The sequence below is a fragment of the Prunus dulcis genome, chromosome 2 (genome assembly GCF_902201215.1).
Source record: "Prunus dulcis chromosome 2, ALMONDv2, whole genome shotgun sequence".
NCBI lineage: Eukaryota > Viridiplantae > Streptophyta > Magnoliopsida > Rosales > Rosaceae > Prunus > Prunus dulcis.
In genome coordinates, this window is record NC_047651.1 from 10,035,678 (window position 1) to 10,054,374 (window position 18,697).

Here is an 18,697-nt window from a genome sequence, read left to right on the forward strand (position 1 = left end):
AAATCAAAAGGTAGTCTTGACTTAGAAGACTTGCTGGTCTTCCATCTAAATTCACAAACCTGCAATTACCTTCTCATTCCCCCACTGCAATCCCTCCACAACACAACACATAAATTATATGAAAGCCAAAGTGTGTGGCTTGGATAAGGAAAACCATAATTATTTAACAAATCCATTGAGATAACAAATCAAACCATGAAAAGGCCACCATGAGGAAATAATCCTTACAATTTTTACCTTTTAATTAATAAAAGTCCCCAGTCAATGCTTTCTTACCTGGACAAATTAGAAAAGCACTTTCCCAAGCAACAAAAGCACAAATTGTAAAAACTCTACCTTAACAAGTCACATATTTACACCCATAAAGAGAAGTCAAATATTTCTCTTTATTTAAATTCCTTGTTCTAAACTTACTGGTTCTTTCCCTTGCTGAGCTTCACAGTTCCATATCTGTCCCATAAGTTTTCTCCTCCATTAAACTGCACGTGAAAGGAGCTGGAGCTCACATCCATATTAGAACTTGAGGGTGATAGCCCTCCATCCATTAGTTGAAGCCCCATCCCATCCGGCCGTCGTTTCGAAACTTCCTGCTGGCCTTCATAACAAGAAATTTGGCCATGGTACATGTTAGCTTTGGCATCTTGTTTGTGCTTCTTGTTACATTCTGCTGTCATTCTGGGAAAAACACTCATATTCTCCCATTTCTCTTTGCACTCTCCTACACTTCTTCTATAGCCCAAGCAACCCATTTTTGCAGCTATCTCCTCCCATAGGCCCTCCTTAAAACACCCACAGTCTTGAGTTGTAAGTTCCAAGCTTGTCCTGATCAGCTCTATTAAACTTGCAACCTCATGTTCAGTCCATCTGTTAATAGTATCATTAGGAATTTGAAGCTTTGAAATGTCATCCTTGTCCTTGTCGTGGTTACTAATTCCTGGTCTTGAAAATGTACCTAGAGCCTCCATTATTGCAGCATCTCGGCTTTCAACCCATGCTCTCTCCTTAGCCCAAAATTCATGCACTTCTCGATCGAACTTGGCCGCCTGTTGCTTCCTCCATTCTTCCTCTTTAGCTATCCTCTCCTCCTCTCTATGTTCAATACTCTTTAACATCTTCTCCATACAAGCCTCCTGGGTGTTTATTACTTTCCCAATCTGTGAATTCACAAAATCCTCCACCTTTGCTTTCCAGCTCTTCTTATTAACCGGCCTTGCACAACTTTGTTTCTCATTCTTAAGGCTCCCCATTGATTGATTCATCATAAAATAATCAATGGCCGAAATTGAAAGATCATCATCATTGTTCTCCGAGGATGAGGTCTGATCAAATTCAGTTGAGTTATTGGAGAAACTAAGGCTCTCACAACTGATGTGCTTTTGGTCTTGCACCACTTCTTGATTTTTAGGGTTAACAGTGTCATTTGGAGTAGTGTGATGATAAAGAAGAGGGTTCAATCTACCATAAGTTGACGATTGATTGCTGGTTTTATCTCCATAAATTGCTTCGAGCTGACGAAAGAACCTGTAGTGCTTCCCATCTTGTCTCCCAGCTTTGCCTTCCTTTGTTTTCTTGTAGTACTTGTACAAGTTCTCAAACTTCTCTTTGCATTTCTTCCCACTCCTCTGGTATCCATGTTCCTCACCCATTATCCTGCACATCAAGAAATTAAGAGAGCAGGAGAAGATATAGCTAGCAATAGAGAAAGGTGTTTTATTTAAAATTATACAGGTAAATCACATGTGCTTTCTTAGCAGTATTCCTTTAAATAGGACTACAAGTTAATGAGATTATTATATTCAGCTAGATTTTCCAAATTCAGTATTTCAGTTACTTTATGATTAAATTAATCAAAATCTTCCCCCTTATAATGATGTCCTATGGAATGTGTGACCCTTTTTTTGAAGCTAATCAGATTCCATTGCCCTAATTGAGCATGGATACAAGGCCCCTCAACTAGAAAATAAAATAAAAAAATTATTTATGATGGTGCAGAGAGTGGTCTTGGACCAGTCAATTTGCATACCAAAAACCAGACAAGGATATGAAAAAGAACACCTGGGTCTCTTAGTTAACTGAAATGGTTTGTCAGACTAATCTTCAAGCACTAAACTCAGAAATGTCAGTGTCTAATTAAAAGAATAACATGTAAGAGAAAGTCAGAAAGAAGAAAACACTCCATTTTGTGTTAACAAAAACACTAGGAAAAAAAAGGAAGCAAAATTGGTAGATATATAAACAATAAAAAATGAGTCTATAAATATATATATACCTAGAGACTTCATCCCACAAGGGTCCTTTCTGATTAGTCTCCTTGAACTTGGAATCAAGACCAGATCTAATCTCAAGAAGGGTAAGAGTTTCTTGTCTTGGCCATCTGTAATTCATATTATTTCCTCCATCAGCAGCATTCATGCCAACATTAATATTATTATTCCATCCATGTCCATGCTCCAAATCTATCCCATACAATGCAGCAGCTGATGAAGTGGTGGCAGCAGCATTGTTATTGGGAGGATGAGCTGCACCACAGCCGTTGATTATAGTAGAATAATGAGGAGGATGAAGATGATCAACCAAGCCACCAGCTGGAACAAGCATGGGCTGGTAATTAGGTTGAGCTGTGAGATTTCCATGTGCTGAAAATGGCTCTTGGAATTGTGAGGTCGTGCAAAACTGGGTTCTTGAGGCCATCAGCTGCCGGAGATCTGGAACTCCATACTCATCCATATCTACCACTCAAAGTTCGAGAGAGAGAGAGAGAGAGAGAGAGAGAGAATTTAGGAGTTGCTTTTTGATAGTGTTGGGATGAAAAGGGAGGACCAAGTTAGAATGTGAGCTTAATTTTTTATTATTTCATTGGAGACAGGATCCGAGTCTAACGCAACTTTCGTCACTCTTGCATCACTGTCAACCTCTGTGTGGATGTAGAGAGAGAGAGAGAGAGAGAGAGAGAGAGAGAGAGAGAGAGAGAGATTGAAAAAAGCAGTATACTATACGTAATATAAGTGACAGAGGGAAGGCAAGACACGAGGATGATATATAGAAGCAGCCTGTACGTAGAAAGAAACAGTAGATCATCCGTGTGTGGTTATTTACCCTTTTCAGGTTTGACTGGCCATCACTCAATCTTCTAGCTTTCCACAGGCATCTATCTACCACCTTTAGTGCTTGCGACGGCTAACCATGGCTCGCTTCTTGCTTCGACTGTGCTCAAGCGCCTAGCCTTCCTTTTTTTTTCCGTTACAAGCCACTACTGCAAAAAGCTTGATTTGTTAGGAAATGGGTTAACAAGTTATTGTTCGAGTGATATTTCTTATCACTTAATTAATTTGTCTGGAACATAACATTACGAGTGAATGGAAGGGATCGAATTGAAAAATGGAAAGATTTGTACACGTGATACCTTTCATTACCATTTTGTGGAAAATCATGAAGTATGAATATGTGAGATACTAACCTTATTACAACTCCAAGTAAGTCGAGTAATTTCATTAGCTAACATGTTACACGTTTTAGGCATTATATGACATTGAGTCATCATTCCCCTCGGCTTCACCCCTATCATCTTCACGCAAGCCAAAGACCACGCCATGAGAACCATGAGAATCACACTCAAGCATAATGGGAAAAAACCCAACATTTCAAACGCTAATTTCAACGCACTAGGACCATTGCTGTGAAGAGTATCCCACAGCAGGGATGGAAGTCGTAGATTAATTAATAGTCTAAATGACACACGCTAATGTCTTTAACATGGAATTAAATATCCTACGAGTCCATTTAGATTGAGTGATTCCAAATCTAAGAATTCAGATGACATTACGAGGTTAAATTGTAAAGTTACAACTACGTATATTAAGATTCAAATGACTCTTCTAAAGTCATTTTAAATCAATTCCACATGTATTACATATAGTTATTTCAAATACATATTCAATCGAATGTTTCTAGTTTTTTTTAAAATAAAAAATAAAAAATTTGTCATTGTTATCGAATTCAAATTCTTTCTTTGAAATACCTTCATCCATACGGAGCCCTTCTACTGATTAAAAGTATGCAGAGCAACCTTGCCATGTGAGGTGAGGGTTCAGCACTCACATATGGAATGGATAGGCCCCCAAGTCCTACCCGGCAGACTTTCAAGTGAATAATTGAAGTGTGACTCCGCATTTGAACAAATCAAGCAAAAGTCATTTTTAGGGCCAATGGATTCTCGCGAGCATTGGACATTTGTCTTTGCCTAAAAGGGATTGTAGGTCCCTTCTCTCACAGCTGGACATCACAGCTTATCATTTCTGCTTTTGTACGGACGTATTTGATGAACAGGGAACCCTGGTAGAATTAATATGATTCCGAAGGAAGAAAACAGTGGCCTCTTTTTAAAGTCATCATTGGATATATATATTTTTCTCATAAATCATATAATCAAAAGACAAAAGGAGAGATTTTTCCTTTTTGTTCCCATACTTGGCCTCTCCTCTTGCCTTCCCACTGTTTTCCTTCCCTGCACAGTAATATTATTGTAGCTGGAAACTGGTATTTTCAGAGTTATATATTAGCTTTTACCAGGGTAAAGCATGACGTTTTGTATTCCTGCTGGATGGTTCTGACATAATTTGGCTACTTCAGTTTACATTATTCATGGTGAGTGGTTACTTTTTTTTTTTCTTCTTCTTCAAACCAAGAAATAAAATTATAACGAGGAAGGATCCCTGTATTCCTGCTACATACATGATGAGCTTTAAATAAATGAGTAAGGGAAAGTTAGCAAGAATATATAAGTATCATGTTTATCATGACCCATTGTCGGCATATCATTAGCGAACTTGTTAGCTTTCTGATAAATAGTTCTCTTCTAATGTCACCTCAACATTAGTCACCAAATGTTATCAAATAATGGTGACTATTGCCACATTTTTTTTGTAGTATTTATTTGAGGGACACCCTTTAGGGTCACTTACAAATTGTTTTTCAACGATCCAAACCGTCTATTTTTTAAGTCTACATTCATAGATCTTCCTTGCAAAAAATTAGATAAATTAGAAACCATTTTGACATTTAATTGTGTCATACAAAATCAATGAACACGGTACTTCAAGAAAGCACTAAAATTTCAATAATTGAATTGAGTGGTCAAATATATTTGAATGATTTCAATTTGTCATCAACTCTGGAAGCCCAAGTTCAACTCATCTGGCGGAAGGAGATGGTCATGGTGGTGGGGGTTGGGGTTAGGGCTTAGGGTTTGAGAGGAAGTGGGAATTAGAAATAATTTGGCAATTGAGGGTTTTTTTTTTTTTGGGGGTGGGGGGGTTGTGGAGTCGGGTAAAGAGCTACTGCTCTTTTGTTTTTTTAAAGCATACGGCATGGGTTCACCAAAAATTTAAAAAACAAGCAGCATGCCTTAACAAAACGACGTAGTTTGTTTTAAAAAAATTGGAAGCATCTTAAGCAAAATGAGTTTTTTTTGCTAGGCGATTATTAAAAAAAAAAAAAAAAACCTGCGCAGCTTCTCTTCTTCTTCCCATCGAACTCTCTTCCTCCTCCTTTGGCTTTTCATCAAATAGGTGGTGGGCAGCTCAAGAGGTCAAACCTCCAGAAAACTAGGACCTCCAAGCCTATTTCCATGGCTTTTAAGGGGTCGTTTGACCCCTATAACCCTCTTGTGGATAGGGATGGCAAAAATACCCGTAGGGGCGGGGCCCAGTCAGGTCCCCGACCCTAGTGGAGGGAGATTTCGGGGCTAAATGGGTATCGGATATGGGGATTCCTGAACTTGAAAAATCCCCGACGGGTATGGGGAGGGGATGGTATTGGCGTCCCCATCCCCGAACCCGACCCGAAAATATATATGTTTATATTTAAATAAATAAATAAAGAATTATAATATTTATGTTTAACCCTAAGTTAACTTCCCTCTCCTAATTCTTCCTAATTTTCAATGGAATCTTACATTGATGTGATTTTGAATAGTTGAGTTGAACTTTATAGTTAATTTGGATGTGTTGAATGATAATTTAATATGAAACTTAATGTTAAAATGTATGATAAATATTTTTTTATGCAAAAAAATCGGGGATTCGGGGCGGGTATGAGGGATAGTCCTTTGACGGGGGCGGGGACGGGGATTCCCCGAAACCTAATAAACGGGGATGGGTTCGGGGACAGGGGTGGGGATGGAGAGCGGGGATGGGGATGGTATTGTCATACCCGGCCCCTACCCGATCCCTTGCCATCCCTACTTGTGGATCCACCACTGCCTATAAGGGTGTCCCTCAAATAAGCTTATTTAAGAGATTCCTCAACTGAAGCTCTCTATCCCGATAAATATGTCTTATTTGATGAATTTGTAAAGCTTTGCATTAACCCCTTAATGTAGTTCATTAGTGACAAAAGCCGCTAGGGTAGAGGTTAGGGTCGTTGTAATACTCTGATTTAAAGGATCTTGCTAGCCTAAGGACTTAAAATGAGGACTTATGAGGACCTCTTTAATAAAAGTCATTGGATTAGTCAAACGTCACATTGTTAGTATTGATTTTGTGATTGGCATTTTCTAGAGACAAATTAGACTAAGTATAGATGGTAAATTAGTTGTGATGGTGGCTGTCAAAATTCCAAGATATGCTTTGAAGGCTTATATGTCAACCAACGATCACTAAGGTAAATTCTTCATTCAATCATGCATCCTGATTGTGGTATTTCAAGCATTATTTCAAACTCACAATCTGATTAACATTTTGATTAAGAAGATTTTTTATATTAAGAAAGATTAATTTATTTTATAAATTGCTTTCCAGTTTTGAACATTAAAAGTATTTTTTGATTGGAAATCAATTAGTCTGATTTTGGAAAATTAATATGTTGATTAGGAAGTAATTGATCTTGTTTCCAGTTTTGCAAAACCCTTATAAAAAGCAAGGCTTGGTTTTCATTCGTTCAACAACTTTCAACGATTAGAGTATTTCTTGAGTTTTCATATTCACAAAAGAAAGTTGCTGTGCTTTATTTTCCAGAAGGATAAATCATCAAGAGTAAGATTATCTTGGTGATTTATCTTTGTATTCATATTGCATTCATTTGTATGTTCGGTGACTCATACGGTTGAGGGCACTAAGATTGTTGTGGCCGTTTTTCTTCGGTGAGCTTGAATCAATCGTGACAAGTATCGGATTCAACATAAGGAGAGTTGGAAGAACTTCAGCAAGCTTGAAGCACTCGTGACCAGTATTGCGTTCAACATAAGGAGTGTCGAAAGATCATCCCGCGAGAAGTTGAGTTACGAAGAAGTTGGTACGTTGTCTAGAGTGTCTAGGACAAGTTTGTATACTTCTTGTAATCATCGTTCTATAGTGGATTTGCCTTAGATTATCAGGTCCTGTGGATTTTCCTCAAAGGTGGGATTTTACCACGTAAAAGAATTTATGTGTTTTTATCTGCTTTTACGTTATGTATTATAGAGGATTGATACATCGTATCAATCACTTTGGCATGTTTTTATACATTACTGTATTACTCTTGACTACTCAAAACACAGACTTTACTTTTTAGTGTTTTAAGTCATCCTATAGGTATTCTCATACATGTAGTTAATAGTCTTAACCCTCAACCATACTACTTTAGTTTACTCAAACAATATTTTTAATTATTCTAAGTCGCAACAAAAAAGTAAAATAGGAATGTGCATTCCCAACCATCTTCATCCCTTCATCCCCTTCCTCTTTCCTTTTTCTCATCGAACACAACCAAATAAAACCATCTTCTCCCCTTCATTCCCTTCATCTCTCCTCTTTCTGATCATACAAAACCATCTTCTACCCCTTATCCTCTTCCTCTCTCCTCTTTCTGGTCGAACAAGTCTGCTTTTCCTGGATTTCATCATAATCATTTTATATGTGTTAATTGCTTAAACATGTTTCCTTTCTTATTTTGTATTTTTAGGGTTAGAACAATTAAAATGATTGTTTAAGTAACACAAGAAGAATAAAGGAGTGTTAAGACTACTAATATGTGTAGTCTGATTAATCCAATTTTATTAAAGATGTCCTCACATGTTCTCATTTTTAGGCCATTGAGTGAGAATGATTGCTGATTAAAATATGTGAATCACCTTCAATTTATAAAAGATAAATTCCCATATGTTGTGCCCACAACAACCCATACTTCAAACTAGTTGATTAAGCTTTTATAACCAATGTAAAACCCAAAAGAATCGATTATGCAACCTTAGGGGCCGTTTGATAAAAATTTCAGTTTATAATTTTTATTTTTTATTTTGAAGGAATTGAAAACAGAAAACTTGTTTGGTAACTATTTTTATTATTATTATTTTTAAAAAAATTGAAATTGAAAAATGTTTAAAAGTTGTTTGGTAACTGATTTCAGTTGTCAGCTTTATGTGGAACTTGAAATAGAATTTTTATGTGGTCAAATTGTAAATTGAGATCATAGAATGAAAGTGCATATGTTACAAAGAGTTCGTTATTTTTTGGTGAATTTTTTGAGTTAAGATGATTTTTTGGGTGAATTTTGGATTTGGAGGTACTCAAGCTTGAAATGGGTCCGCGGACGAATGCAAATACCAAGTTTCAGTAACTCTAGTTCAATGCATGTGTAGTGATGTAAAATTAGTGAATGAGAAACGGGGCAAAAAAAAAAGGAAAAAAAAAAGAAACTAAAACCTACTTTTTCCAGTTGTTTCCAAAAGGAAAAATAATTTTGAAAATTAGATTTCACTTTGTTGAAAACTGAAAAACAAAATATGTTACCAAACATGTTTTCAGTTTTCAATTTTCAAAAAAATGAAAATGAAATAGTTATCAAATAATCCCTCAGGATATCTCGGAGTCTCAAAGTCACCTTATTAGTCTGGCAAAACAAGAATGAAATAAAAAGCTTCTTTTTAGTAATTGCAAGAAAAAATCATCACACTTGATATCCAATTTTGGGGCCCAAGCCCAATAAATACCAAAACGCAAGTAGCAAGTAAAAAGCCCTTACAACCCAAACCCAGAATCTGAAGCCATAATCACCCGCCACCTGGCCCATCTCTACCATTGAATTACCTGCTGAAGACCAATGGAATTTAGAATGGGGAAAAGGCCGAAGCCAAAATGAATCGAGTCGAATCTTACCCTTTTCCCCTTTCCTCATTTTCCTGCAAAATTTTGACGACCAGGAAAACATGTTAGGGCTTACTGCTTTCACACCCCCACCAATCCCATCAGCTTCTTTGATTTCAACCTCAAGACCTCTATCAATTCCCTCACAAACCCTTCTCAATTCCTCTTCTTTACTTGTCAAACCCCAAACCCAAATACCAAGAAAACCCAAAAAATTTGTAGTATTTGCAAACAACCCCAGTGCCAAGGAGAGGGAAGAAGAGAAAGACAAAGAAGAAGAAATTGGATTCGGCGGTGGTGATGATGATTTGAGAGAGAATCAACGGCCCTTATTCGGCAACATCAGATGGGGTGATCTGCTACTGGACCCAGATCCTAACAACATCTTGGCCGTCGGATTGACAGGGCTGCTCACGTGGGCAAGCGTGCAGGTGTTATGGCAGCTGGTGTTCATCGCATTGGCTATACTTGTTGCTGCTGTTAAGTATTCTTTCATAGCTGCTGTTCTTCTTTTCATTCTCATTGCTCTTCTTTAAAACTTCTGGTACAAATTCTTTTTTGTTCGTCAAAGAGAGGGCTTCCCATTTTATTTTTGTGTCAATTTATAGGTATAGGTGGTCAGGTTAATGGGTTGTTTGAAGCCTGGTTGAGTGTTTTGTAAATGCAATTTCTGCTGGTAAAAGAGAGAATTATGCAAATTTGTGCTGAAAAGCAATTGTTTATGTAATTACTTCTAGCATTGTCGCTGAACATAAATTTCTTGTATCTTTATTGGCATTTAACTATTATAATATGAAAGGCATATTCGCTCAGAGCTACCTCTTAGTTTAGTGGTATTTCTCTTTATCTTAATATTGGAAGATGTCTTAAATTTCAATTCATTTATTGGCAATCAATTTATTGAAGAGTTTGAATGTTATGTCAGAAACCCACCAGAAAGGTTATCTTGGTGAGCTTTTCCACTTAAAAGAAATTACTCACGTATCTCACTTAACCGATGGTTAAAGGGACCTAAAGTGCCCTCTTGATGTTTTACATCTCATTTTACCCTCTCTCTGCCGTCAAGTCTGTAAAAAATTCTGTTACAAATGCTAACGTGGTGCGAGTGAGACCCATCGTATACAGTCCCGTTCCCTCTTCTTCGCCTTCCCCTTTCATAGCGCACTTACCCCGCGGCCCACGTCCACAACCCTTCCCTTTCTGTCTCTCTCCCTCTCACACCCACGTCCAGTGAAAACATGACTCAGACTTTGACAAACTAATCAAACACAAAAACTGGAAAGCTTCTTATAAAACAACTGTTTTCCAACCAGAAAATTACAGAAAACATAAATCCCTAAATTATGTAAAGCCACGCCAGACGTTAATCTTATCCCACAAAATCTCCACCTCCTCTCCCTTACAACACTGCATGTTGGAATTACCCAACTGAAGTTAGTTGCCTCAGACAACCTTAACCACACAGATAATGAAATTGGGCACAAAAGAAACCAATGATCTCCCGGTGTGTGGGTTGTACTTGGATGGAGATATCAATTTGGTGGATCATCAATAGAAGAACCATGGCGGCACCGAGCCCATTTTGTTTCACAAGGCAGCAGCAGGAGTATGACCCATTTTCCTCTGCACAACCCAAAAATTTAATGGTACCCGTCTTAAACTTCACTATCCAAAATCTTCAATGATACCCATCTCAACAAAAACACAAGCTCAAAATAGTGCCCCTTGAACCAAAACTCACTCTGGTTTCAACAAGAATGAATGACACATTGAATTTTTTGCTATTGAGAACTTGTTCAAGCGCCAACATCTCCAACTACCACCCTAAACGCCATGGCCGCCACGTTCCACCTCAGTCGGATCTGGACTCAGTCAGGTCCAAGTTCAAATTCTCCCAAGCTCTACCTCAAAATCTCGATATACAGGGGTCGCAAAGAAAGAAAGAGGGAGAGAGAGAGAGAGAAGTAATCTTCTATTTTTTTTTAAAAAATAAAATATTATATTGAATTTTTTTGTCACACGTGGCACCTACATGTCATCAATTTTAACAAAAAAGTGGGTCCCACTTATGCCACATAAGTATTTTTTAACATAATTTTTGATAAACTTAATGGGAAGAGGTAAAATGAGATGCAAAATATGGGTCAATTATAGGGGTGGGCACGGTTCGGTTTGGACCGGTTTTTGCCTCAAATTAGAACCGATCTGATACTATTCATGCGGTTTGGTTCGGTTCGGTTTTAATTAAAAAAATTCAAAAACTGTCCGGTTCGGTTTGAACCGGTTTCGGTCCGGTTCCGGTTCCGGTTCGGTTTTGAACCGGATTATAAAAATTATTTTTTTAAATTGTTTTGTAATACAATTCTCAACTGAAATATTATTTTTTTACTTGAAAATTAACAAATTATTCAATTTCATATAATTAATAAATATTAAAGTGAGAAAAGAGAGATATTTTGACATTGAACTTGGATAAATATTAGGTTTTTTTAGTGAAATTAAAAATATAGCATTAAATATAAATATATATTGAAATTATATATTTTTTTAGTTTCACCGGTTCGGTTCGGCCCGGTTCGGTTTTTGAAGATATGGAACCGGATCCGAATCCGGTCCAAACCGGTCCGGTTCGGTTTTTGACCGGTTTTTGACTTTTTGGTCAACTCGGTTTTTTTCCGGTTTGGTTCGGTGTGGTTCGGCTCGGATTTCCGGTTTGCCGGTTTGAGTGCCCACCCCTAGTCAATGATGCAGTTTGAGTCACTTTAACTTTTAGGAGGTAAAGTGAGATTTGACCATCATTTCAAATGGCACTGCAGAAAATAAGCCTTAAAAGAATATAATTCTTGTACATAACATGTAGGGGTGGGCGCCATCCGGTATGGTTCGGTTTCCACCTCACACTGGCACCAACAATAACACTATTCAACCAGTGCAGTTTTTAGAAAAAATGGGAGGAAAACCGCACCAAGCCAGACTGCCAATTTCTGGTGCGGTTTTCCAATTTCTAGTTCTGCACCGGCTTCATTTTTTTTTTTCCAGGTTCTAGCCCAAAATTTCAAAATGAAAAACACAAAAAAGCTATAACACCATAGCTGCACAATCTTTCTTCAAAAGCACATCAAACAATATGCATTCCCCATAGTTTACAACCCTAATTTCCACATCCAAAAAAAAAAAAAAAAAACAGAACAAATAACCCAACAAAAAACAAAATCACCAAAATTAATTCTACAACCCTCAATTTAATTTCATTACAAACTTTCAATATAGTGATTGCCGGCACCAATGAATGAATTTAAATTTAAGACATCTTCCACTATTAAGAAAAATACCACTAAATTAAGAGGTAGTTAAGAGGTAGCTCCGATCGAATATGTCTTTCAAATTAGGACATTACTTCCCTCCTTACCTGGAGGTTGGAAGTACTCTCGAAACCAAGTTAAAGGCTACCATGGGCTCTAGCCCAAGTATTCTTTTTTGAAAATTAAAATATAATAATTGTATTTTAGTATGATTTTGGATTAATTTGCTTGCTCAATTAAGAAATAATCCTTTAGTAAACACTCAGACTTTAACTCTTTACCTTTTCTTATTTTTTCCCCATTGTTTTCGTAATTTGTTTTCGTCAATATTCATTTTAATGACACCCTTTACAATTAGGTAGCTCAAAGGGTGGGCAGGGTGTGGTTCATATGAAGAAGGAGATTATACCAGTTTCTTTTATTCTCTACATCGAAAAATAATTTGCTGAGAATATCGATTCATACACAGTAACAAAATATTTCAATTCTCTCAAGGATCATAGGGCACAACTTAAATATGTACAATTTCAATTTTTTTGTTAAACATTTTTTCATTTTGATACTATGTGTGTTTTTGGGTGCATTTCACATATATTTATTTTATGTTAAAGCTTATTGGAAATTAGTCCATGGAGCTATGAACTAACGTGGTTTATATGTTTTAATATATATTTTATTTCGAGAAAAACTATTAAGTACTAGAAATATTATCGTCAGATTTTAAGCTAATAACTTTAGCTTGCCCACCCGCTGAAAAATTCATAATTCCAACCTTACCTGGAATGAGGCATTCCTATTTCAATTATAATAGTTAAATGCCAATAAAAATACAAGAAATTTATGTTCAGTGACAGCACAAGAAGCAATTACATAAACAATTGTTTTTCAGCACAAATTTGCGTAATTCTCCCATTTGAAAGCACAAATTGCATTTACAGCAACACTCAACCAGGCTTCAAAACAACCCATTAACCTGACCACCTATAAATTGGAATTAAAACCATACTTTGTTTTTCTTTAGGGCTAGTTCGTGCTTTACGTAAGAGTTGATGATTTCACTTACCATATAGGTTTTCCGACGAGCTTAGTTTCTTTTTTATTTGGGAGCTTTAGTAATATACCCAAAATAGGGGCTGTAATTATTAAAAAAAGAACCCTACATAGAATGCACTTTAGAAACACATCCAAAAACCATTTACTACATATGAAATTAGTATTGAAGTTCCTATAAATTACATCTCTGCCATTGATTAACTTAAAACAAGCCCAACACAAAATTCCCAAAATAACCCAAAACAAGCCCAGCGAGCCCATATTAGATTTTTTTGAAAAAACCCAAACTTAAAGTAAAATAAATAAATAAAAAAATCATGAAAACCAAGGGTCTGTCCCCACGACCCTTCACTCTCCATCAAACTTTCACAAACCATATCATAGAAGTACATTGTTAATACCATGTCATAAAAGTACATTGTTAATACCATGTCATAAAAGTGCATTGTTAATACCATGCTATAGAAGTATATTGTTAATACAATTTCACAGAAAAACATTCTTAATACAATTTCATACAAAAACATTGTAAATACCATTTCATACAAAAAATCCAAAAAACCCTAACAAGAGATTCGATATCCTTTGCTGCCACCTCCAATTGTCCATAGTTTCACCAGATACAATCGCAAAGGCAAAAGGAAATACCTTTAGAAGAAAAAAAAAATACATTGTTAATACTATGTCACAAAAGTACATTGTTAATGCTATATCATAGAACTATTTTCCTAGTAAAAATCACATTTTGCATATCATAAACTTCAAGTGCACAGCCATATATAGAGCAAAATATAGAGCGTGCTTTGTTACTAAAAATATGTTAATAATATGTCATAGAAGTACACTGTTAATACTATGTTATATAAATCAACTCAGTTGCAGGGTATAAACAGTATAACAGCTGTTCATACCACTTACTGGAAGTTAACAACTGCTCATACGACTTACAGATAACAAATTGTATACTACAAATCAACTTACCAGCTTGTTGAAATTTACAAAAGTCATATATTAGACCCACAACCACCCAAAAAGCCAAAATTGGCTTGTTGCAAATGCCATATCAAAGCACATAAAGATGACCATATGCGAGTTGCAAATCATAATAAATGATACAACTGAAAACAAAGTACTTTTCCAAGAAGCACTTGGATTTTTTTATGAAATTTCAAGATTTTTATAATGACAATGCTTATGAGCTAAAGTACTTCCTAGAGAAGCATTCCCAAACGAGCCCTAAGTGCTAAATTTCAAACAGCACAGTATCCATAAATAAAACTCAAGTCCACATATAAACCCCAAATACCAGTGCACAAATCCATAAATTCTTCAAAATTCCCAACAAAAAACAAATCCATTGCATTCCTTAGATTTTGTCAAGCTACTCAAATCTCTTCTTCACAGGTCCTGACGCTCAAACCTACAAATACAAAATTATAGCAAACTAGTTGTTAGTTATACAAGTGAGCCTTAAAAACAAACAAAAAAACAAAGAAAGAAAGAAAGTCCCTTGATTCTTCCATTACTGGAATATTAAAACAATAGGAACCACATGTGTGCATGCTTTCTCATACACCTAAATTCAAAGAGATGACCACATGCGAGTTGCAAATCATAATAAATGACACAACTGAAAACGAAATGATATACCTGGAGGAAGGGAATGCTTCAACTTGTTGGCCTTCTCCAAATCAAACACGCAAAGAGTGTAAAGGTACTTGGAGCATCGAACCTTAAACTTGACAGCATCTTTGCTCCTCTTGATTTTGACAGAGCGTGATCCTTCCTTCGTCCAGTTAGAAGGAAATCCTTAATCTCGTGGATTTGCTTCGGCTGTTGGTACAGAGATAGAGTACATACATTAACATTCTCGAATTTAAAATCAACAAGGCTTGTATGTTCACATGTTTTAACATCTACCATCCATCACTTAACACAGCTATAACAGATTATTAGTGTGTCAATTACTTCTTCTTCTTTTTTCTTTTCAAGAGGATTACCATGGCCAGACATGTTTCAAATGAAATACACACACTACTACATTTTCCACTTTGCGCGACGAATAGCAAAACGTCGCGCAAAGTATAATCTAGTCGCACTAACTTCAGCGCGACAAAACATTCGTCGCGCGAAGATCGTGAAGAAAGCCTTTGCGCGACGAGGTAAAACCCTTCGTCGTGCATATCTATGCGACGGGTAAACCACCGTTGCACCAACGGTGTGGAGACGAAACAACTGTTCGTCGCAGAAATATTTGCGCGACGATAAAGTATTCGGCGCACGTATATTTGCGCGACGAAAGGAATAGCACGACGAACAATAATTCGTCGTGCAAAACTTCTTCGGGAGACGTATATGTTCGTCGCAGAACTATTCGCGCGATGAGACAGTTTTCGTCGCCCATATATTTGCGCGACGAAAATCTCAGTTGTCGCGCAGAATATTTTGCGCGACGAAATTGTTCGTCGCGCAAAACGTGTTTGCGAGACGTATAGGTTCGTCGCGCAAGAATAAAAAGTAATAAAAAAGTTGATTTTTTATTTTTTTTTGTTACATGTGGGTTTGCGCGACGAAATGTTTTCCGTCGCGCAAAAATAATATTACAAATTTTTTTTTATTTTTTTATTTTTATTTTTATTTTTTTAAATAAAATTGGTTTTTTTTATTGATTAAACAATGAAATTGCAATAAAAATAAATTAGAACAAAATTTTGTTATAAAATAAAATAAATGTTTTACAAATAAAATAAATGTTTATAATGAAAATAAATACACTAATCAAATAATGAAGCAAAATCAACCGGGTCATCGCCAGTGTGCGGCTCGGAGGTCTGGGCGTCCACCGGGGCAGTGGTCTGGTGGGCATGCTCGGGGTGGACGAGCTGGGAGGTCGACGCATGAAACTGCGGGATTGGAAAGCCTCCCTGTATGCGAGGGACTGTAGAATCACCGACATCTGACCCTGAAGCTCGGCCACCTGTGCTGTCAAAGCAGTCACCTGACTGTTTGACTGCGCCGATGAACGAGGTCTAGGTTCCCTCCACCGGGCATTCCCCATCCCTCGACAATATGTCCCCGGCCTCCTCCCGAGAGTCTGATCCAACGTCTCCGCCAAGATCTGAAATCCAGCATCCTGTGGAGGAGCCACAGACTCGATCGGAGTCTCGGGAGGAAGCTGGGAGGCGGACTCCTGAAGAACCAACTGGCTTCTCTCCACCATCGTCGTCTGTTGAACATAACATAAAATATAAATTAAAACATGCATATAAATTGAATGCGTAATATAAGAATTAAAATTAAATAATACTTACATGAAGGGACTCGGCCAACTCATTCCCGGGTCGAACATAAACGCCACCAAAGACGTCGATCTCTGGGAACTTGGACCCCTCCTAAATTGAACAAGAGAAGAAAAATATTAGTATGAAAAAAATAAATTAATAAAAATGACATTAAAAATGAAATAAAAATTTTGTGATTATTACCCGACGCCGCGCATCCATCCTATACGAAAAGGGTCTGGAGCCGGAATGGTGGAGAAGGGTCTTCTTCTTCCTATTACCCTTATTCACTTGGGCTTTATTCTGTTATACAAAAAATGAAACGTATTAGTTAAAATATAAAAAATTAAATAATAATGAAATAAAAAAAATAAAATAAACATTAATAAGTAATAAGTAATAATTAAACAAATATAATTAAAAAAAATACCACAAATTCGGGCGCTTGAAAATGAGCGCAGAGCCACTCCCAACTATCCTCCCGCCCCTCAAGCTCCTTCGGGCAACCCTCCTGAAGAGTGACTTGCGGATCATCAAAGGCCTGAAAATGGTGGTGCAAGTCGCTCTTCCACTGCTTGTACCTCTCAGCGAAGAGTCTGTTGACGTACGTCAACGACTCTTCGTCGAGATCCTCCAAGTTATAGTTCGCCTGCAATCAATTAATTAGATACGTTAAGTAATAGAAATATACACAATTTTAAAGAAAAATAATGAAAATGTAAGGTACATACCGACAACTGGCCGCGAACCTCCACCTTGATCTCGTCAGGCATGACCCCCCAAGACTTCCATTGCATCGGGCAATGGGTCCGCACGACGTGGCCAATGTCGTGGGCCAAGGAGCTATGCAACTCCGCCGTCGGTGCAGCCCGATGGCGCTCGTCGTATCCGATGCTAATACGACTGTTGGTCACCCGGTGACCTTCGCCGTCTTCAGCTGACGACACGGTCCCCGGGTGTTCTTCTTCGCTGCAAAGAAATAAGGTATTAATGTTAAATAAACAACATTGTCAAATTTCAATATAAAATTAACAATACAAAAGTGTAGTTATACCTGGCTGTGATCCCGAGGCACCAGTACCGTCGGTCGATGTCGCGTCGATGGTGTCGGTGGGCCGGTGCCGCCGCCTAGCACTAGCTGGCTGCGCGACGAATGACGCAGATGACGCAGGTGCCTGGGACGCCCCGGGACCAACCACCACGTGGTCCAGCAAAGCTGGAGCAGTGGCAGCAGATGCCGACTGAGCCGGGGGATCCGAACTCGGTGCAGTCATCATCGACCTACCACGTCTAATCAAGTCTGACATCTGCACATATAATTTCATTCAGAATTTAAACTAATTAATTAAAAGCATAGCATGACCTAGGGTTTGGAATTTCGGAGTATCTGGGACTCCGATCAACGATCGGTCGAATCCTAAACGATCCTAGAAACACAAAGGTACAACTACGTGAGTTTCAGTTCGATCCAACGGTCCGAACATATCAAACCCGGAAATCGCACAATAGGCGAAATCCGATCAAGACTCAAACGGCAACCAAATTCAAATCCGAGCAAACCTACGCGCTCGTGACAAACAGGGGATTGCTCCGGGACCCAATGCCCCACTGCCACAGTATCCCACCCGCCACCACACGCGCCGGCAGCGCGTGGGTGTCCAAAGCGATAAAATTCGCCGAAAAATTCTAAAAACTAAGGGCCAAGGTTCCTACCCTAGGTTGAAAACATTAATTGGAGCCACTTTTGTTCTCAGACCTACCCCGAAAAATGGCCGGAAGTGGCCGGATTTGAAATTCCCAAACCGGCCAAAACCTAGGGTTTTAATTCCTATTTCCTATAGCCAAAATTCAAGAAATCCTAACCAACCATCAGCTAGAGCACAAAAAATAGTCGAGAAATCATACCTCAGGCGTTGGAAATGGTGGCCGGAGGAGAGAGAAA

General features: G+C 37.8%; 1 protein-coding gene and 1 pseudogene across 1 annotated transcript; both read right to left on the reverse strand.

Moving 5' to 3' along the window:
• Window positions 1-175: 175 nt before the first annotated feature.
• On the reverse strand, window positions 176-2,785 carry LOC117619325 (trihelix transcription factor PTL-like). Its single transcript, XM_034349249.1, has 2 exons — window positions 2,270-2,785; window positions 176-1,650 (listed from the first exon to the last, which is right to left on the reverse strand). Exons 1-2 carry the CDS (start codon window positions 2,725-2,727, stop codon window positions 411-413), a joined length of 1,698 nt encoding a protein of 565 aa, XP_034205140.1. The 5' UTR covers window positions 2,728-2,785; the 3' UTR covers window positions 176-410.
• An 11,674-nt stretch (window positions 2,786-14,459) lies between these two features.
• On the reverse strand, window positions 14,460-15,438 carry LOC117619622 (annotated as a pseudogene).
• Between the last annotated feature and the right edge of the window lie 3,259 nt (window positions 15,439-18,697).

Excerpts from the sequence above, each read along its gene's own strand:
- LOC117619325 (XM_034349249.1), bottom strand. The coding sequence starts at position 2,727 with ATGGATGAGTATGGAGTTCCAGATCTCCGGCAGCTGATGGCCTCAAGA. Across the intron at positions 1,651-2,269 it reads TTGTGGGATGAAGTCTCTAG|GATAATGGGTGAGGAACATG; the intron begins GTATATATATAT and ends CTTGATGTGCAG.